This window comes from Ovis aries, chromosome 9, assembly GCF_016772045.2.
Source record: "Ovis aries strain OAR_USU_Benz2616 breed Rambouillet chromosome 9, ARS-UI_Ramb_v3.0, whole genome shotgun sequence".
In the NCBI taxonomy this organism is placed as follows: Eukaryota; Metazoa; Chordata; class Mammalia; order Artiodactyla; family Bovidae; genus Ovis; species Ovis aries.
This window is the reverse complement of record NC_056062.1, coordinates 74547354-74569993: the sequence shown is the minus strand read 5'-3', so window position 1 is coordinate 74569993 and position 22640 is coordinate 74547354. Positions and strand designations below refer to the sequence as shown.

Genomic DNA, 22640 nt, shown 5'->3' with positions numbered 1-22640 from the left:
TTCACTAGGACACAGCACATTGAGTTGACAAGCCACACACGAGCTCAGAGCTTCCTATTAGCTTTTTAGTCCCCACTCAGAAGGGTTACTACACATCTGAAGAATGCCTCTAATGGTGAAAACATACAGTCCAATCCAAAAACAGAGACAAAAAGACTATCTAGGACTGGGTTAGAGGGGAACTTATGAAAAACTTTCTTGGAGGCCATTAGCTTGTAAAAGTTTCAGAGGTTAAAAATTAAGACTTGGAATAGGGAGCCAAGAAAATCTCACAGAAAATAATTTAAGAAACAAGAAAATAGATGAGAGGAAATCAGTGAAATCCAGAGAATTAAAAATTTTCTGAATTTCAGCTCAATTTTGTGTCCCCCCTTCCTCGGCATACTGTTGCTAAAGGCTAAGTGGGACAGGGTTGCAGGCACAGGCACGGGAAGAAGTCTGGCACCGTCATTTAGGAAAAGCTTTAACTAGACTCTGGGACTAAACTTAATCAAAGCCAAATCCTGCGAGTTCAGAGGATCTTCTCTTGCACTCTTATGCAACTCCTTTTCTATTGCCAGTGCATTATCCCTTCATCTGTTAGTCAACTGTGGATTAACTTTCCGATTTCTCATAATTGACCCAGTGCTAAATTTCTCACTAAGCCATCACTTGCTCAGGGTTTTGACAGGCATGAGCAGTAGTATGGTAGAACTGGGATTTGAAAGATCATTAAAATGGAACTGCTTTTGAAACTGAAGCCATACAGCTCAAGGAATTAAGCAGTCAGATGGTGCTTACCTGCTCCAAGCATCATACAAAAGCTGGGAGCTTATTCCTTTAAGTAGGTAGAGATTAGCCTCCAGCAAAAGCTAGACTACAACTAGTTGTGGTTTGTTAACCGTAAACCAGGTTTGTTCCCACAAAAGCCTGCAAGAGCCGACACTGTACACCATACTTCTATTCCTATTTCAGGATGGGTGAGGCAGGGATTAAAGTAAAGTATTTGTAGGATTTATTCACAACTTGAATATAGAAAATTACTAAGAAACTTTTTCTTTCACTCTTCCAAACCAATTAAGCAAGCATTCTTCACTATATTACTGATCAAGTTACCTACCTGTTAATTACCACAAGGAAATTGAGAGTAACTCCCCAGAAAGGGACAAAAAGAGAACTGGTGTGACTTTTTAAATCTAAATTTGCATTCACTGATATCAGTGCCCATCTTACTCAGAAGGAATCCCTAGCTTAATTTATACAGAACTATTTAAGTCTAAAAACTGTTAGGAAGCTGGTGAATTAATGTATCTAAAAAAAGTGACCCTAGAAAAATCTTTGTGACCATATATATATATATATACACATATTGATTTTATCAAAGTCTTCAGTATTCCATATGTAATACCCAGAATCATTTTACCAGATTCAATTTGTTATTATGTAATAAAGTAAGATTTTGAAAGAATGCTTGCAAGTCAATGTACACAAAGCTGGTAAGTAAAATTTCAACTCTTTCGCAACAAAAGCCAAAGCAAAACTAAAACGTAAGGAGGAATTAAAAACATTTTATCTGTGTATTCAGAATCACACACAAGTTACCTTTACAGTTCAATTTACCATATAGAAATCATTTGGGTTTTATATTTTCAGTTAAATTCTGAACTTACAATATTGATTTTTTTTAAAAAAGACTGTTACATTAATTCAGTACTTTTTTTAGCATACCAAATTGAAATACATTAAGATCAAACTTTAGATTTATGGCAAACAGTCTTCAAATACAACACAAACATTTTTTAAAGTTACCGTATCGTTCACATGTGGTACTTGCAACTCTGAGCTGTTATACACAGAATAGCTCTCCTTGAAATACGGCAAAACTGACATGCCACGAAGCTCAAAGTTATATAGTCAAGCCAAGGACTCAAAGTTGTACCATCTCTTAAAAGATTTGGCATTTCTGAACCAAAAAGCACAACATGTAAAGAAGGTTAGGAGCAATTCCTCCTCCTCATTACAGTTAAAAAAAGTTGCATGGTAGCTCGGAATTTTGCATAAAACCCCACATTATACCTTGGAAAATTCCAAGGGTAATTAGATGACAGTGGACTGGAGTCCTTTTTCAATTAATAGAACCCATAAAATTCAAATGGGAATTAATCAAATCAAAAATATTAAGCACCTACTGGTTTAAGAGATTGAAATTTATTAGATTCATGATCAATTTCTTTTCACCTTGAAATCAAGGTGTAAAAACCAGCTATTAAGTGCATCCCAAACTTCTCCTATGTAGCACACGCAGAATTTTCTGTCCATTGGCACCAAAGTGAAGTCACATTTCCTCTTGGGAGACAGAAATTCCACATCTGAACATAGAATAAGTTAGGAAAAAATGACCCCTGTTGTTTACTTTATTACTATTGTGATTCTGAGATCTAGGATTACTAATATACTAGCCATGAACAACGCAAATTCCTGGCAACAACTGTCAGGTTAGTGACTCTAACTCACTTCCCCAATCACCATAAAATTTTAGTATGAAAAGCATGAAAACTAATTACACTAAGCTGCTGAACAAATGGGAAATAACAGGAAACTAAGTGAACAACAAAACAAACCCTAATTTGAAATCACTGCAATCGAGAAACTGAAAATAGGTGTGCTTCACCCCATCCCCTCACAGCTCTGAATTTAAATAATATTCCGTGCAAAGGAGCGTCAGGTTTCTGGATATAGATGTAGCCCTTCTTTAAGATTTAGTGCGCAGCAGAGTATTCTGCATTTCCCTCCCCAAAGTTTATTCCAAGTATTTAATAGAATCTTCCATTTCAGCCAAAAGATTTGTGATTCAAAGATTTACTAAGGTACTCTATGCATTCTATCTATACAGAAACACCTATTAATTATTACAATTGGTTTATGCAGGATTAACATTTTTGGTGTTAAAATTGTTAAACATCATGCTTACTGCACATCAACTCTCCATAATGAATCTGAACATCACAACAATGATTTACCAAACATTTTACTTAAATTACTAATTAAATAACTGAAAAATGTACTAAGCCAAACTAAACTTAAATGGGCTATAAAGGAAAATAACCTTCGAAACAGCCCAGATACACATCTATTTCAAAACTACCTTTGCTAGCTAGCCCCTTTCCCAAAATTTTAGCCTGAAAAAACAGTAAAATCTACACAAAATTTTATTGCAATCATACAAGGTTACATTAGGTCAAATACAACAAATACTATGATGCAATTTTACATTTATTAAACTACAGTTCAAAGCACAAATTTACACATTCTAAATACACTAAACGTATCTAATGAAGTCACACTGGTCTTCCACTGACAGTTGATATATCTGGGTGAAAGACATTAACTTTACAAGACTTTTAAACACGAATCCTTAGTATAAAAACTGTGTACTTGTATGTAAACGGTTTAATGGGGAACCCAATTAATGGGCTTCCATCTCCACTAAGTCATCCATTTTGTTGCATATTTTATTTTAAACGCTTAAGGGGTAGGGCAAACTGGTAGGTTTAAATCTGGATACATTATCTTAATTTCCCAATTACCCCCAGTGAATTATAGAGCTGATTTTGTCTGGTCCCAAATAGTTATTACTAGTAGTTTTTGTTTCCAAGAGAATTAACAGAATAAGATTGTTTAAATTTTTTCCACACTGGAATGTAGACCAGACAAGCTTATTAACCTGCAACTTCAGATCTACAGAAGCGTTAATGCCTGCTTAAGCTTCAGTGGGAAAGTTGTCTTCTTGGCTCAGCTGAATGCAAGAAGGCACAAAGAAGCAGCTCTTCATCGTCGTGTCTGAAGTGATCCCAGCGTCTTGCATCTCATACCTAAGAGAAAAATTAAGACATCTGAGTTTAAGCACAAAGACCACACAACCACACAACAAACAGACAATGAAAAGAACTATAAAATAACTGGTCTTCCAATTACGCTTAAAAGATCATTCTGTTATTACTTTTAAGTTGTGCATTCATTGTAGAATTAAAACTAGCAAACCCTGTCACCTCAGATATCCAATCTGCTTTAAAAAAACAATCCATCTTACCAATCACTGTAGGACATCATGTAATAAATAGCTGGCCTCTGAAAATCATTGAAAGCAGATGGTTCATGGAGAGAATCTGCTCCCATGTTATCGAAGATAAGCCAATCTCCCACATTCAGCTCAGGAAGAAGACAGTTTTCCACAATTTGATCAAGCTCATCACAGGATGGACCCCAAAGGCTGCTTGTAAACAGAGGCTCATCTGCCTTGTATTTCTGTAGGACAAAAAAGTTTTCTTTTTGGTAAGCTTTTAACTCAGGCAGGCAATGAACTTGAAGGTGGATAAGAGCGTTCGTTTTTTCACCATTTCAAATCAAATGTGCCCCTGAAGAAAGGCCTAGAGCCAAGGGCAGTGATACTCCTCCTTAACTCCATCTAAGGAAGCAATTTACAGAACAAAGGACTTAACAGGACTCAGAGAAATACAAACCCCCCCAAAAGGGGCAACCTTCCCCCATTCTAAAATATTTCTTTGAAATTGGGATGAGGGCTTCCCTAGTGACTCAGTGGCAAGGAATACTGCCTGCCAACGCAGGAGAAATAGGTTCGATCCCTGATCTGGGAAGACCCCATGTGGCACAGAGCAACTAAGTCCATGCACCACAACTACTGAGCCTGTGCTCTAGAGCCTGGGAGCTCCTGGCTGCCACAGCTAGAGAAAAGCCTGTGCAGTAAGAAGACCCAGCACATCCAAAAATAGATACAATTTTTAAACTGGGATGCATCCTAAAAATAACAGCTCCATTCAGAAACTGCCAAATAAGCAGGTTTTATAATAATCGTAATCAAACTTGCCTTGTGAACCTCTGGAATGGTATTTAAGTCCTCAGACAGTTTACTTGCAAAAGAACCATAAACACCATCATTCATATAATACATGAAGGCTGGTTCATCACTTCCGGTCTTTCCTACTGTAAAAAAAACAAAACACAAAAACAGGAAAGGCAAAGATGAACTTACAGTAAAACAGCTAAAAGGCATATCAAAGTCTGAATTAGTATTTATAGAATTGACTCATAGGTTTCACATTCTTCAAAATATAAAGTGATATATACTGACATAACTTAAAACCGTTAACTTAAAATACTGAACACACTTCACCAAGGAGGATAACCAATGAACACATAAAAAAAAAAAAAAAAAAAGCTGCTCTACATCATTACTCACCAGGTAAATGCAAATTAAAACTACACTGTGATACCACAACACACACCTACTGAGTGGATAAAATTTAGCAATGACCAAAAAAAGAAATTAGCAAAGGTGGGAGCAATCAGAACTTGCATATATACATTGCCAGCAGAGGAGTAAAACAGCAACACCATTTTGAAATAGTTGTGAACATCTACTCTCTGACCCAGCAATTCTTTTTTTTTTTTTTTTTTTGACCCAGCAATTCTATTCTTACATCATTCACCTAAGAAAAATGTCCACAATACTTGTAGTACTGTATAATAATATAGTAACAGTAATTTTATCCTTAATAGCCAAAAACTGGAAATGATCAAATATTCATGGCAGGAGACTGGAGACAAAGTATATGCATTCCAACAGTGGAATATAATTGGCAATAAATGTAAAACGAAATGCTCTATCAAATATTATACTGAGCTGTCTTAAACAGAAGAATATACATGATCCCACTTACAAGAAGTTCAAGGGCAGTCCAAACTAATCTATGCTGGGAAAATAATCAAAATTGAACAAAACAAATAAATTTTAAGATATGAAAATTATTTTATTTTGATAGGGATGAGATTGTACTGGTTCTTAAAGGGAATCAATCACCCGGGGAAGTTAATCTAACATAAGCCTATCTAAACATCAGCTTTGAGAAGAGTCTGATGGAGTGGAATGTTAGTTATGGCATTTTGAAAAGCTCCCTAGCTCCTCCCTACAGATGGATGAAGAATACCCATAATGTCATAAGCCATCAAATGTCCAAAATTATATTTACATGTGATAGTATCTGATGAACTCATCTTCAAACTAATTGGATTTACTAACAGAAAACTATAAACTTTTAACTTACCTCCAGAGGAAAACTTATCATTTTCAACAACTTTCTTTGCAACGATATTAACTGCAAGTGTAAATGCAGAAGACACAAAGTAGCTTCCAGGTTCAGAAATTATCTTGATGCCAGATCCTTCAGGAAAGTAGACATCCAACAAAGGGCTGATAACATGATTAACCTATGGATTTAAAAACTCATATTATGGTTTCAATATTGGATTAGATAATTCACAACATTAAGAGATTAACAGCAATTAAATTTTTTAGGAACATTAACTAGCTGAATTACGACTATGAAGCTTAGAAATAAAGCAGGCTTTCACATCACTGAAGCTGGTTTTCTAACCATCAGAATGACATTAATTTAAAAAGTTATAATTCCAGTGGCAAATGGCTCCTAGTGATTGAAAAGTCATTGTTTCTATAGTCAATCACTAGTGATGAAGGAGCAAAATTTCCAATCAGTTTCTATACCGGAGGAAGGTGCGAACTGAAGTGTATATGGATAGAACAGTTCAAGCTCTGTAAGTGATGAATGAATTAATCCTTGTCATCAAGCACTGAAAACACACTTTCCATGATAAAATTATGCTACAGAGTTTAAACTTTTCCAAGGTCTTCTATTACCTATTCATTTTCTTACAAATTTTACACAATATTACAGCTTTAGTTGCTGCTCTAAAAACTCTAGTCTACAAATCTACCATGTAAGCAGAAAAGAATGAGACATTAGTCCAGTGTGTCCATCCACTGAACAATGTTTACCTCCTCCAATTGAAATTCAGTTCCTGTGAAGCCTCCACCAATGTCTAACATGTTCATCGTGAAGCCAAATTCTCCCTAGAGATGCAAGAGGGGGAAAAAAATCTTAAAATGCTGTTCCAAATTGTAATGCATACAGGGACATCACACACACATTATTTACCTCCTCTAAGGGAGGTAAATAATCTGTTCTGACCTTTAGTAAATTTCTTGCTTTCTACTAACAGAGGTGGATTATTTCATTATATTTTCCTGCTATTGTCTGTACTGTCTTTAAACACATAACAAGTAAGTAACTATTGCATCTCTCTACACCCATGTTTTAAAATGTGCATGTCATAAGTAAGTACGCTCAGAATACTTTAGAAGTAGAAAAGCAGCTGAATATTTGTCTTAAATAACATCTTGGGTTAAAAAGCAAAATAATTTAAGGGAAAAACTTACAGCCATGTCAAACACACATCGAGCATCAGATAGAGCATGTACATATACTTGAGATTCTTTGCAAGCACTTGAAACATGAAATCTGAAAGACAGAGTAATAAATTTGAAGGTACAGCAAATTTTAGAGGCCGTTCCTTTCTAACTCACCATATTCACACAAAAAAGTGTTCACATTAACTTTACTCAATATTTAAAGCATTAGAAACATGAACCTCTAATTATCCAAGTTACAATACCAGCCTTTTAGAAAAGGCAGTGTTTGGGTAATAATTTTTTAAATAAGAAGTTATCAGTTATATTTCATAGCTATCAGATAGGGACACACTTTTTATATGGTAAAATAACAATAAATTGTTACTTTACCAAAAGTAACAATCACCCAATAAAACTGGGCAACAAAATCTTCAATTTTGAATGCACAATTTTACCTGAAAATATACAAATCTATTGTGGGACTTCCCTGGTGGTCCAGTGGTTAAGAATCCACTTGCCAACACAGGGGACACAGGCTTGATCCCTGGAAGATCCCACATGCCACAGAGCAACTAACCCCTTGAGCTGCAACTACTAAAGCCCAAGCATCTCTTGCACTCCACAAGAAAAGCCAGAGTAACCTCTGCTCTCCAGAATTAGAGAAAGCCAGCTTGCAGCAATGAGACCCAGTGTAGCCAAACAAATCTTTTTTTAAAAAAAGTTACCTACTGAGAAATAACTACAAGTTATTAATTAATTCAGTTGAGCAATACTGATAATTGTTAGTACTGCTCATTAATAGTGATACTTATCAAAGATTTGGACTTTTAAATTTGAGGGAATTCCCTGGTGGTCCAGTGGTTAGGACTCTGCCCTTCCACTGCAGACCCTGCAGTGGAACCCTGTGTTTAAACTCTGTCAGGAAACTAAGATTTGACAAGCTGTGCTACAAGACCAAAAATTAAATAAAATTAAATTTAAAGATTTAATTAAAATATGGTCCTTTCTGTATCGATTGTGGCAGTGGTTAAAAAAATGTTAAAATTCACAGAATACACCTCCAATCAATTTTCCTGTGTGTTAACAATAAACTGAAATATGAAAACTTTCAAATACTGTCAATATGGTCAGCTAAGGGAGAATTAAGTTTAACAGTGGTGATTCTTTATCCATCTTTATGAATGATTTTAAAATCTGTCGGTCACTGCTCCAAATCTGATTCAGATCATGGTTCAGAAACTATGATCAAACCATTAACTCTCTGGGTCTCAGGTTCCTCATACATAAAAACTGAGAGGAAAAAGTAGTCTACTGATTTTTTGAAGTGCCCCTGAGGGATTAAAAAGGGGAAAACAAAAAGTCTTGGGATGGGAAAAAGAAAAATTGAAATGACATGTCCAACAACCATTTTGGTATTCATCAGAATTCTAGTAAACCCTTCCACTCAATTTAAAAAGAAGTGATTTAAATTACTAACCGAACTGTTATTTACTATTTTCTCCCTTTACTAAGTGAAGGGGAGGAACATACAAGTACAAAATAGTATAAACATTTATTTTCCTAAACTAAGAAAACTATGTATAGTAAACCAGAAATTTTATCTATTAACGTTTATACAAAAGAAAACCTAAACTGGTAAACAGAAAGACTAAGATTATCACCACAAAATGAAGTTTAAAACAACTACTCACTTTACTCCAATAATTTGGACATCAAGTTCCTTAGCACATTCCAAAAGATGCCTACAGTTCTTCAGGGTAGTGCCAAACTTCATGTTACCCTCTTCACCTCCAATACTATCTTCTGTTGCAATATGTAGTAAGACCCTAAGAGAAGGGGAAGATGATTGGGGCAGAGTTGGTTTACATCATCATCAGCACATGTGAAGCCTGAAGATTGTAGGAAGTGTGTTGATAATGTTGTCAGTGCTCCATAATCCAGCGTCGGATGAATCAAGTGAACCTAATGAAAAACAATCCTGTATAGAGAAAAAACTAGCAATTAGGGACTAAAGCATGAAGCTTACAAGGATGGGAATTTGGAAAATGCAGGAAGTTAAGACTCTGTTGTAGCAGCAAGAGTCGGTTGGGCTCTGTAATGAAAGACGACATTACTTTCAAATGAAGTCCATCAGTCCATAAATCCACCTAGAAAGACTAAATTGAATAGCAATGCCATTACTGTCTTTCAGTAAAAACGATCAGGGCTTTAAATGCTTCAATTTCCTTAAAAAGTTCTAGCTAGCTAACTTTCTACCACTTATTCGGAACCATTCTTCCAATTAATCAAATAGATCTAACAAGAAAAAAAAATTTTTTAATGTATCTTAACAGCAGCCTTTTCAACTACTGATCCAAATCTGTTTGGTGTTTCCTTCCCAACCATGACAACCATGACAAAGTGATCAGCACTGTCAGGCCATCTCTGAGTGACCACAAATCACTTAAAAACAATTATACAAAACTGCTATTTGTAAAAGCAAAGTTATTCTACCTATAGGATACCTTTCAAAGAATACCATTAAAGTCAGTCAGAAAATTATCAATGTAACGAAAATATGGACATGATACACATTTTTGGTAACATATAACACACAGTAACTTATTAAAAAGCAAATTGTGTACTAGTATACTTTTAGCATAGGCTATATAGAATCCTCTTGATATACCAGTTCATGGTAATATTTATTTTGCCTTAAAATTTGTTTTTTGTTTGAAGCATGGCGAACTTACATTTATTTATTTTTTGGCTGCACTGTGTGGTACGTGGGATACTCCCCAGCCAGGGATCAAATCCATGCCCCCTGCACTGGGAGCTCAGTCTTAACCACTGGACCACCAGGGAAGTCCTAAAGTTTTGTTTTTAAACAGTAAAGTTTTTAGTTGGAAAATCAATCTTGGGACCCATGTAGGGTACAAGTAAAAACGTTAAACTTCCTGTTTGAAGAGAAGGAACTTAAGGACTAGGTTCCTAAGACACTGACACAATGGACAACCATCTAAGAAACCGAGGCTAAGGGCAGATTAAACCCTCAGTTAGAAGGAAAAAATCTGAGCAGAACACATTCTGTTCCTAATATGACAAATAACTAGAATGGTTAATATAATTGTGAAAATATAGCCATAGCTTTAATCTGATCATTCTACCAACCAGATTTTCTTCCTTGAATTAAAGATTATACATAATATCCCAAAATATCCTTATCTCATCCTAATTGCCCATGAAGGATCAGAAATAACCAATAAAAATGCTAGTAGTATTTTCTGTGTAGTAAGTTGCAATAATTACAATATATAACCACTGCTCTATATAAATGCCCCCCTCCCTTTCCCAGACTAAAGACAACCCCAAATCCTAGGTAAAAAAATATTCCCTTGCACCTAACTTTACACTTACTTGGCATTTGGGTGGTTACGTGCAATTTTCTTCAATTCAACTTCATTGTCACATGTCATGATATTAACTCCAACTTTTGCTGCATACTTTATCTGAGACACTTGCTTGCAAGGACTTATGCAAATGATGTTTTCTGGAGATACACCCAATTCTTGCACTAAAGCCATTTCAGTCTAAAAACAGATTTTAAACAGTGTCATCTAAAAGGTAAGCTTTCTATTACTTTTCAATCACTGCCATATACCTTTATTTTTTGGTTAAATTCAAATTATGTAAGGTTAAATTAGGATTATATACATCACAGTTCATATTCTGGTAATGCTTGCTATATTATACTCTGTTAAAAACCTTCTAAAAGGTATACAGGCATCTCATTTTATTGTGGTCTGCAGATAGTTCCATTTTTAAAACTGAAGATTTGTGGCAACCTTGTGCTGAACAAGTCTGCAGGCACCATTTTTTTCAACAGCATTCTTTTTTGAGGTATGTACATTATATTTTAGACATAATGCTACTGTATAGTTAATAGACTACAACATAGTACAAACATAACTTTTATACAAACTGGGAAATGAAAAAAAATTCATTGTGACTCGCTCTACTGCAGTGGTCTGGAACTCAATCCATAGCATCTCTGAGGTATGCCTATCATTACCAACAGAGAAATCTCCCAGTTTAGGATATTATCTTGCTGTCTTCAGAAGTAACTTGATCAAACTAGCTCTAGGCTAAGAATGAGGAACAAATAAAAGTTTCTGATTAAAGATAAAGCTTAAAGTCTCATCTCACCATAATGTTCCTTTCATTGGTATATTTGAAAGTTAGTAAATTTGCAGTATTAAACGGAAAATTTAAACAACTTAAAAAATGCATCCAGAAGTCAAATTTCCTCACAATTGTTCTACTGCTACTGGTCACCAAATGTTGTTTTTAGTTGCTAAGTCATGTCTCTTTGCAACACGCCCCTCTGTCCATGGAATTTCCCTGACAAGAATACTGGAACAGGTTGCCATTTCCTTCTCCAGGGTATCTTTCCAACCTAGGGATTGAACCCGAGTCTCCCACATTGGCAGGTGGATTTCTTTGCCACCGAGCCAACAGGGAAGTCCCACCAAAACATTAGTCAATTTTAAAATGTGGCAGTTCAATAACAAAGTAATGAAAATGACTTACTTTACTAGAACAAGCAAATCCAGTTCCAAGAGCTGCCAAAATCTCAAGCACAGCTGGAGTGGAGTTGCACTTCACCGTATAGAACGGCTTTATCTGAGCCACTATGTTCTGCCATTGACTGTGCTTCTTCACAATCTTTCCAAGATCTCCCACAAAAAATGCATTTTTCCCTGTCTATTATAGTTATGAAAAAAGAAACAGAAGAACCACAGAAAACAGAGTATTGTTAAGTAGGAAAGAACTCCCCTTTTCCTCCACAAATGAGCCAAGATAAATATTTACATACCACCACATTTAAGGCTGGTTTCTTTTTAAATTTGACTGTTTGCTGTGCTATGCTGACACAAAAAATTTTCTCTTAGATTTAAAAAATTAAAAAAAAAAAAAACAGTGTCAATGAGACTGGCTTTATACATCAGAACTGTTCCAATTTTACTTCTGGTGAGTGGAAGGGAGGGAGATTACTTATAACTTTCCATGCATTCCTTAACTGTTTAAACCTACTTTAACAGTACAGGATCTAATTCCCTAAAAAGGTGAGTAGAATGAGGAATGCTAAACAAAAAGCCGTATCCCCAATGTGAACTGCAGTTAAAGACAGTAAAAGGGAACAAAAGAAATCCATTTTTAAGGAGGTAAGTTAGTAGTATTTGTAGAGGTGACAAAACTAAATTTAAAAACACAGAAGTACATTAAATGCCAGATAAATCCAAGTCCAGTGGTTGGGACTCAGTTTTCACTGCCATGGCCTGGGGTCCAATCCCTAGGTCAGGGAACTCAGATCCCACAAGCCATAGAAAGAAGGAAAGAAAAAGTAAACTGATTTTAATTACAGATCTGGGAAAAGATCATGATTGATTCTTTTTTTTTTTTAATTTAATTTTATTTTATTTATTTATTTATTTATTTTAATTTTAAAATCTTTAATTCTTACATGCGTTCCCAAACATGACCCCCCCTCCCACCTCCCTCCCCACAACATCTCTCTGGGTCATCCCCATGCACCAGCCCCAAGCATGCTGCACCCTACGTCAGACATGGACTGGCGATTCAATGATTGATTCTGAAGCTGGAGCTACCCTGGCGGTAAGAGAGACGACTACACATATCATCCAGAGAATAAATTACCCAATGTTAGATGGCAGACAAAATAATCTTTATTTAAAACATACAACATTCAGATATTGTTTGAAATGTCATGAAAATATTAGTTTTCTAAAATCCACATTATTTGAAGATATACATTATTAGAATATACTGACCAAAGACAAGCTGCCACCTTAATGTTCTGACCCAGGAAATGTTGTAAAATTAACTAAGACTAATGACATGAGAGAATTAACTGTGGAATGATTTGGCTAGAGAATAGACTGAATGGTAGGACAAGTGTCATTCTTCCACAACCCCCAATAAAGAAATCCGATGACAGAAGAGAGCAGCAGGATTTTGCTAGTGTGAGAGAAGACTTAAACGTATCTATAGAGGTCAAGAGAAGCCTTTTGGGTATCCTATTACTGAACATCACTAACCTGAAAACACTTCTTCAAATTTGGGGAATATAGGAAATTAGCTCCAACAAAAACAAATTATTTCCATAAGGCAATAAAAATTACTGTATCAGTAAGTACAAAACAAAAATGATATTAAGTAGCAGTAATGATGCTTCATATTTCAGAAATTATTATAAACACTGTTTTAAGAAATCCGATATGACACACTTACCAGGGTATGCTCATAAACATAGTTATCGATAACATTTCCAAGGTTTGTTCCTTCATCCAACAGGCCAACGGAGTAGTTTGCATCGTCAATAAATCCTTTCATCTCAGCCGTATTCCACAAAGCCGAAAGTCATAAACCAGGAAAAACAAGAGACGGGCCACCAAGCCTTACGTCTGGGTCCTTAGAATATGCAACAAACTGTCAAAATAGAAGTTATTTCAAAGTCTGTATTATTTTTTCATTAAACTTAACATATGAGCTGTCAGTTGGAGTGTGCTAATAAGAGGAACCTAATTTAGTGAAGAATCTGCGTAATCACTTACCATTTTCAGAAACACTATATCACCAATATCCTTTCCTTAGTGCCCTTTTAAAGCAAATGTGAATTTATACATAAAAAGACAAGCTTAATATGACAAGCTTCTTTCTTGAGAAGGTAGCTGAAACATACGCAGAATACGTTACAAATCAACATCATCATCTTATTTACATAGAATTGCAGAGCCAGTCTTTTTTATGCATCTTGTTTTGTGGTTCTCCCATATAACAACTTTACTCATTTTAAGTAAAGAAAGCTAGCGAAATAAATGTCTGCAGCTAAGCAATCCAAATAGTCTGAACTTCAATACACTGCCAGTCATGTACCAGTGTGATACCAGGTAACTGCAGATAAACGTCTTCTAGGTAAAATTCTAGAGTAGGTGATGTGTAAACAACAGGAATGGGTGAAAGTGGAGGCTGACTTCAGGAGGACATCTGTAGCTCTGATGGAGACTATCTGGATCCCACACCACAAGCTACAACAGAACTAGTTCAATCAAGTTAACAATTAAGTCTCTTTGAGGTAAGCTTATTTGGTGAAAATATTTCTGGAACATAAGTCAGAAAACCTAGTCCTGGCTTTGTCATTTAATAGCTGTGCAATACAAGGTCAACTACTTCAAAAAACTGTTGGAAAAAAAAAAATTACAATCACTTGTTTAAGTGCTGACTTGAAAGAGCTAACTGCCAGAAATGCAAGAATGTCACTGTAATTTGAAACTAGGTATAAGTTAGGGACCTATATATACATCATGAACATTTATTTACTAAGAACTCTGCTTTTTAAAAAGGCATCATACTGAATCCAACTCTTCCCCCATCAAATAAAATTTTCCTCTTTCTCCAAATCATCCACTGTCCTCTGGAGCAGCCCATACCTAAGTTTATCGTCTTTGCTGAATTTACTGGTCCTTATCCCCTGGAGAAGGACATGGCATCCACTCCAGTACTTTTGCCTGGAGAATTTCATGCACAGAGGAGCCTGGCAGCCTACAGTTCATGGGGTCGCAAAGAGCCAGACATGACTGAGTGACTAACACATACACACATACCAGGTTACTTTAGGCAAAGATTTCTTTTAATATAAAGTCTATAAACATAACAAGTTCTTGAGACAGATGCTGTCATTGCTCCTTGTCTGGGACTGATTTCTGGGTGCCACATTAATTTTAATGGACTGAGACCAGATCCTGGCAACATACACAGCTTTTCCTGTCTTCTTTGATTACCGCCTTTCTCTTACCCTCCCCATGCTCTATGCCAGAGTTCAGCTCAAGTGGAGGCCCTTGTCCTAAAAATGTACTTCATTTCAATGGTTCTCAGAAGTATCAGCTTTTTGGTTGCACCAAAATAAAATTCGTCAATAAGCCACAGCATTAGTCAATTTCATGAAATACACAAAATAATTTAAAAACAGTAACAGCTATATTTCCAAGGAGTCAACTACATTCAGTTTACTGAGAAAATCTTAAGATTGTTATACCAGAAATGATTTAAATCTGTGCCCATAAAGTAGACATTTAGGCTTGAGGATACATGTTTATTTTAAGCAATGTAAGACCAATCAGAACATCGATTTTAGGGGGATATTCAACTGCACTAACGCACACACAACGATAAAGGTTACACATTAAAAAAGATAATTTATCCTATTAATAATGAAAAATATTTAATCAAGATCTTTAGCCTGGTGTTTCAGCTCATCAGATTCCTAAGCAGTTTCTACTCTCTACGCAGTATTTACCTGGGAACCTTATCAATTATGGACCATCACAGGCAACTGCTACCAAATGTAAAGTTCTAGTTTTTAAAGTCAGGACAAAAAGAATCTCAATTTCCTTCAGCTAGAGATGGCTGGATGGCATCACCGACTCAATGGACATGAGTTTGAGTAAACTCAGGGAGTTGGTGATGGACAGGGAGGCCTGGCGTGCTGCAGTTCATGGGGTTGCAAAGAGTCAGACACAACTGAGCGACTGAACAGGGTTTACAGGAAGGCTAATTTTCCTCTGACATTATGATCCTAAACAGTCACAAAAACATCAGGTCCATTCATCCTAGTCTTATCTGCTGAATGCCCACATTCTTCACAAATTTTTGTAGATTAAGTAAGGCTATGGTTACGTGAGTGACAGTTGCCTAGTAGTGTCCAACTCTGTGGCCCCAGGGACTGACTGACTATACAGTCCATGGGATTCCAGGCCAGAACACTGGAGTGGGTACCACTCCCTTCTCCAGGGGATCTTCCCAACCCAGGGATCGAACCAGGGTTCTCCTAAGGATTTTTTCAAACTATTTCAAACTACATAATCTACAGATTCAGTCAAATCTCACGCCTGCTAAACTATCTTAATCTAAAGGCAAACATTTTTTAAAGCAGTGTGCCCAAAACTTTGTACAATATTCTCTTAACCCTCAAAAACCACTATGACAGTATTATTCCATTTTATTGAGGCACAGAAAAATCAGGCTAGCTTGGGAGATGCTGATGACAAAATTACAGGCATATCTCAGAGAAACTGTAGGTTTGGTTCCAGACCACTATAATAAAGCGAGCATCCCATTAAAGCGAGTCACAGAAATTTTTTGGTTTCCCCAAGTTCGGTTAGTCTATCAAGTGTGCAAAAAAACCAAAACCAAAAACAAACCCCACCAAAACCCCAATATACATACCGTAACTAAAAAATAATACTCATGGAAAAATGGCACCAACAGATTGCCAAAAACAAGGTTGCCACAAACCTTTAATCTATAAAAAAAATCCAACCTTTGCCAAGTGTAATAAATCCAACACAACTCTCAGGCTCTTTGATAGAGACAATGACATCCCCAAATCAATTAACCATTTCTCAGACATATGAACTCTCACAGTTGTTAATCAACTCTACACTTTATTCATATATGGTACCAAAACATCTTCTCATGCCTTCTTACAGTCTTCAAACCTTTTTTAAGACTAGTTTCTACATAACAACCTTGTTCCTTCTGGATCTCTTGCCTAAATTCTCAGGTAAACCCTAAACTTTTTTCCTTTTTTAATCTTATCAATAGTTTACATGCAATAATGTACACCCTCATTCTGACTAATGTATATACCAGTATAACCACCACTATCATAAAGATAAATTTCTTCATGTCCTTTTGTCCACCTCAGGCAAACATTTGCTATCACTACAGACTCTTGTAGAAGTGAAATGATTTTAAATATTAATAGTAAAGGTCAAACTAAACCAGCTGACAAATAAATGTAGTATCAATATGAATAAAAATATGTTAAAGTACTCCTTGCTCTAAAGGAAAGACTTAAGAGTGCATGCAGATTGGCTGTATTCCAATCACTGAAACAGAACTCTCACTTCTGAAGTAGGGTTAGCTTACCAATCCCCATCTGACTCACAAAAGGACTGTGACAAAAAAATAAAATTTGCTACATTGGCAGGACTGACAAAAAGGATTTGGGGACTAACACACTTGAAACCACTAAAACAAGGTGTCAACGTAGTATTTTTTACTTCCTTAATTATACTGAGCCTGCAATAAAAGTTGATTAAAACCAATCTAATAACATCTATCCTTAGAAGATGGTCCATGTGGAGCTCCATCTTGGTTTACCTTCTCAGGTGCTCCCTAGGAAGGTCTTGAGATTCCTGGCGCATGGCAGGTGCTGAGAAACAGAGGGCCCGAGGACAACTGATTCTAAGAATGGGAGTTTTGAAACTGAAGGTCTGTGGTGGCAACAGCAAAGAATGCCCTATAGTATGCTGGAAAAAAAGGTCCATCTTTCACATCTTAAAAGGAGCCAAAACCTTGATATACACAAGTGACCCACATGTAAAAGCAAAAGCCAGTTAAAAACTAAAAGCCATGTCCAGAAAAAACTGTTTCCTCAAAAGAATCCACCAAACACAAAAACCTTCAGGAAAGCTGGTTTCTAACAAATTTTAAGCCAACAAACCCTGTGCTCAAATGAAACATTCACTTGGAAGCCCAGTATTTCCAACAACTGAAAAGGCTTAAGTAGGTAGATAAGAGTAGGCTGATCTTGCTTGAGTCTTTCCTACGCCCAATCTCACTGAAGCAGTCCTAAAAAGCAGTTCATAATCATACCCTAAGAAGTCTATGCTTGCAATTTTCTTCACATGTAAGCAAAAATAGTTTAAAGTTCACTGCTGCAAAAAGGCTTATGTGCTACACTTCTGCTTTACAAGACACTGAAGTAAAGAAATATTTGACTGAAATATTTTCAAGAGACATATAGTTACTTGGTGATAACACTAAACCAAAAATCTGACACAGCATGTTCTAGGGAGTTAGAATGAAAATAAGTGTGTATGTGTTGGGAGCAGAGTTTATTCTATGCCATATCCGCCAAGTTAATCCACAAAACAGGGAATTTTCAGGAATCTCTGTTAAGAATGCAGACTTAAGGACTTTTCCTGGTGACCCAGTGGTTAGGACTCAGTGCTTCCACTGCAGGATGCCTAGGTTTGATCCTGCAAGCTAGGTGCAAGGTCCAAAAAAAAAAAAGCAGTAGACTCAAACCCAACCTTGATCCAACCCAACACACTGTGCCATTTTTAAAAATGGTGTATAAATCAGAAATAGGACTGATTTACTCGTTTCAGCATGTTATAGACCACTATATACTACAGCCTAGTGTTGCTGGACATTGATTTATTTTCACATTAAACTTTACTAAATTTACTCCATTTAAATCTTAGGTTCTCCTTAAAATGCTTTGTAACTTGAGAGCAAATCCATTTTTAATAGACGTTTCCAAATTTATTATCAACAGACCCTAGAACGTGCTCTCTACTCACAAGAGCCTTTAAGCTATTTTCACAAACATCTTAATATATGGTGAAAGAAAGCTCAGCTTATTTTACGCTAATACAATTGCTGCAATCACAATACTACATTTATAATAAGTAATTTCCTCTTGGACATCATAGCTGGGAAGAAAAAAGTGTTTAACAGTCCTTATTTACACCTTCATATTGGTGTTTTTTGACAATACATTTTTTAGGAAGAGCTGCCAAGGAAAGCAAAGGCTCCCAAGAACCACACTGCTCCCTAGAGCCTTCATAAGGTCATGAGTCCTCCTGTCATCAAGAGGGAAGCTCCAAGAGGAGTGGCTGCAGCAGCTGGGCACTTGCTTTGTTACACACCTGCTACAAAGGCTTCTACAGTTGATTGTACTTCAGAAGAAACTGATACATCTCTCAAATAATCACAAGATAATTCTGGCAGCAACAGCCCACTTGACACCAAGCTGGATGAATATGAGTCTCGGATTTCTGAAGTGAAGACCTCCCTGGAAGGAGAACAGGGAGAGCTGAAAAGTTGAGAGTACTGTTTCAGAGACATCTAAGCAGGAACCCAATCTTAACACATCACCAGTTTTCTAAAAGGAGTTTTACTCATTAAAAATGAGAATGTAAGATATTTTGAAATTTATACTACTACTATTACCCTGGAGAAACCTAAGGCTATTTCTACCTTTTTGATTATTTTTGCATAGGCATTTGATGACTCAGCACTCAGCTCACAGCTTTAAAACTAGACACAATGCAGGACTTCCCTGGTGGTCCACTGGTTGAGACTCCACGCTTTCACTGCAGGGAGTGTAGGTTCCAACCCTAGTCAGGAAACTAAGACCTCTCTTGCAAAGCAAAAAAAAAAAAAAAAAGCTGTCAAAAATCACCTTTGCCTTCTACATCTCACACAAAAATGTTACTTACCACACAGCGTACCTTTAGAAATAAATAACTGGTCACAAGAGCAGAAGGATGACATTGGCACTAAAAACATGAGGTCTGGAGCAGGCCTCCAGGAAGCCACATACCGGAACTGGTAGGTAAGACGTGCCAATAAATCTGTGTGATCATACGCCCATATAAAAATTTTCCATGCTGGATCAAAAATAAGTGATGGATTAAAAAAAAAGTGATGGATAGTAACAGCCTATTTTGAATACTTAGGATATCAAGACAGGGGTTGCTTTCATTGACAGTAAGAGGAAAGCCTAAAATAATGACAATAAATACCCTTTGGTTTCTTCTTCAGGTGATAAGGTTGAAAAAAACTTTAGAGTAAGAACACACACACACACACACACACAAAAAAAACCACCCATAAGACAAGAACAAAAACGAACAGGAAATAGATAAAGGGGGAGGTGACACACAAATCCTAAAGGAAATTAGCCCAACAGGCTAAGTTTGAAATGCTCAGGTAAAGGCTACTCAATGCAAAATGCTTCCCATTAAATTCTATAATACATCTTAATGAGAAAGGAATTTCACAGCAATATACTATTGCAAGTGATTGACAAGATTAGGCTCCCTTAACAAAAGTGTCTTGACTATTTGATGTGAAGACTAAGTTTTTTTCTAGAGCAAGTGTGTACCTGCATGGAAGTAAACTATGTAAATCCTTATGGTAATTAAAATGTAGTAACACTGCAGATAACTATTGTAATGCAACATGAACACCAAATACATAATCATGTTCCGAGCTTTCTAGTTTTCCTGGTGCAGCACAGGGAAATTCCCTTTAAACAAATGCAATGAACTACTGTTTTGAGTACCCAAGGGCAGATCTCACTGCCACCTCACCAAGAGGAAAATTTATTTTTACTATACAAATCACATGTACATTATAATTACTGCACTACACACCAGGTAAAGAGGACTGAATACCTTAGAAGCCCCTGCACACCATTACTGGGTAGTTGTGGTTGAATCCCCTCATCCCCTACAGAATAAACATGTTCAGACTTTTCTAATCATCATTCCCCTGTTATTTAATCTTTTTCTTCCCCTATATGCCCATAAAACATTGGCTTTATTGGTTTTGAACCATGAATGGAATCACTGTTGTTTTCCTACTATAACTTCTTTTGCTCAACTTGAAGTTTCAATTCCTTCACACAGACAGACAGGACTGGAGTCTGTTAATTTTCACTGCTGTGCACTATTCTTTATAGATGCACAACAGGACCTATGCGCTATATTGTTTATAACACCACATGTGAAGTAGCTCAGTCGTGTCTGTTTGCAACTCCAAGGACTGTAGCCTCCCAGGCCCCTGTCCACGGGATTTTCCAGGCAAGAATACTGGAGTGGGTTGCCATTTCCTTCTCCGGGAGATCTTCCCATCCCAGGGATTAAACCCAGGTCTCCCGCATTGTAGGCAGACGCTTTACCGTCTGAGCCACCAGGGAAGCCCTAACCACCATATAATCTCTTGCTATTATTTATGCACCCAAGAGGGGCATTACTCAAATTATGGTCCACAGGACTTCTCTGGTGATCCAGTAGTTGAGACTCTGTGCTCCCAATGCAGAGCGCCCAAGTTCAATCCTTGGTCAGGGAACTAGACACATGCTGCAACTGAAAGATCCGGCCTGCCACAATTAAGACTGGGCACAACAAAATAAATATTTTTAAAAAAGTGATCTGCAAACTAGCTGGTCCACAAATTAACAGCCAAGTAGTGTGCTACCTGACATTCTGCCACAGGAGTCCATCTTACTGACTGGGAGTTTAGGGAGCATCGGTCTAGGTGCTGCAGTCTAGGGTCACATACCTGGGAGTGAAACGGCTAGTCTGTAGAGAAAAACTGTTTTTAAGCCTTTTGTTCATTTTCCTGTTGTGTGTGGTGGGGGGTGGGGGTGGGAGGTGGGGGGGGGGGTCTTTTTCTTTTCTTCCCTTTTTCTCACTGACCTATAGGAGCTCTTCCAGAACTTAGGATAGCCAATCTCACTTTGAGTTTTAGTTTGCTATCAGTAGCCATGTTGAACATACTAGGACATCCCATCCTGCTTTTGGTCATGTCAAATATCACATGGCAATCATACTGAACCCTGATGATTAGCTAAGATACACCAATTTAGCAGCTCTTAAACTGGGCACTGAAGGATCTTTGTAATAAAAAACAAGAGATAGGGAATTTCCTGGCAGTCCAGTGTTTAAGACTCTGTTTCTACTGCAGAGGCCATGGGTTCGATACTTAGGGAACGAAGGTATTGCAAGAAAAGTGTGGCCAAAAAATAACCCATAGTCATATATTTAATGCAAACCTAATATTAATTTCAGTCTGATGAGCACATAAAGACAGGCAGGCAGCTTGACTTTAAGAATGTGCTAGGCAATGGAAGAATTCTTCAACAAGAATATGAGACTGAAAAGCCTCTACAGTTGAGGAACAGCTTTTCACTAGACAAATGTAGGAAGAAAGGTGACAGTGTGTAATTCCTATGATTCTTATTAATAGATACTTTAAGACGAATACAACTACTACTACTCACATTCATGGCAAAATTATCCTAGAGTGATGTTGTCCAATAGGATTTTCTGTGATGATCTGTCACCATCCAAAACAATGAATAGCCATTAGTCATATATAGTTCCCAAGCACTCAAATGCATCGAGCATCTGAACAACTGAATTCATTCACAAGTTTACAAAACTAGACAATAAAGGGAAAAAAGTCAAAACTTCACACCAAGTAAATCCTAGAGAAATGAAATGCATGCTTACATAAGATAATAAAGGTGGGAAAAGTTTAGAACAGAGCATTCCAAAAGAGTTTATCATCTTGGGTACTGCTGCAAGTCACTCAGATACAGGCATTGAAGACCTCGTGGTGGCTGGGTATGGTTTGGGCAGACTAAACATCATCAGCCTAATCCTTCGCAACTCAGCATGCTGTACAAGTATTTTCTATTCATGCTGCAATGTTCTTCACATTATTCACTGGA

The 22640-nt window shown here is 36.8% G+C and overlaps 1 protein-coding gene across 5 annotated transcripts in view; it reads right to left on the bottom strand.

Annotated features, from left to right (window-relative positions):
- Window positions 1–1527: 1527 nt before the first annotated feature.
- The window catches only part of AZIN1 (antizyme inhibitor 1), a 30952-nt gene continuing 9839 nt past the window's right edge, over window positions 1528–22640 (bottom strand). The window contains exons 3-14 of one of the 5 annotated variants that reach the window (XM_042253803.2): window positions 22188–22243; window positions 19045–19190; window positions 13556–13753; window positions 11834–12007; window positions 10661–10833; window positions 8956–9090; window positions 7292–7373; window positions 6851–6925; window positions 6102–6264; window positions 4865–4980; window positions 4070–4284; window positions 1528–3851 (exon numbers count right to left, since the gene is read on the bottom strand). In XM_042253803.2, the coding sequence (XP_042109737.1) occupies window positions 3740–3851; window positions 4070–4284; window positions 4865–4980; window positions 6102–6264; window positions 6851–6925; window positions 7292–7373; window positions 8956–9090; window positions 10661–10833; window positions 11834–12007; window positions 13556–13657 (1347 nt within the window). In that variant the 5' untranslated portion in view covers window positions 13658–13753; window positions 19045–19190; window positions 22188–22243 and the 3' untranslated portion in view covers window positions 1528–3739. 5 annotated transcript variants of the gene reach the window in all.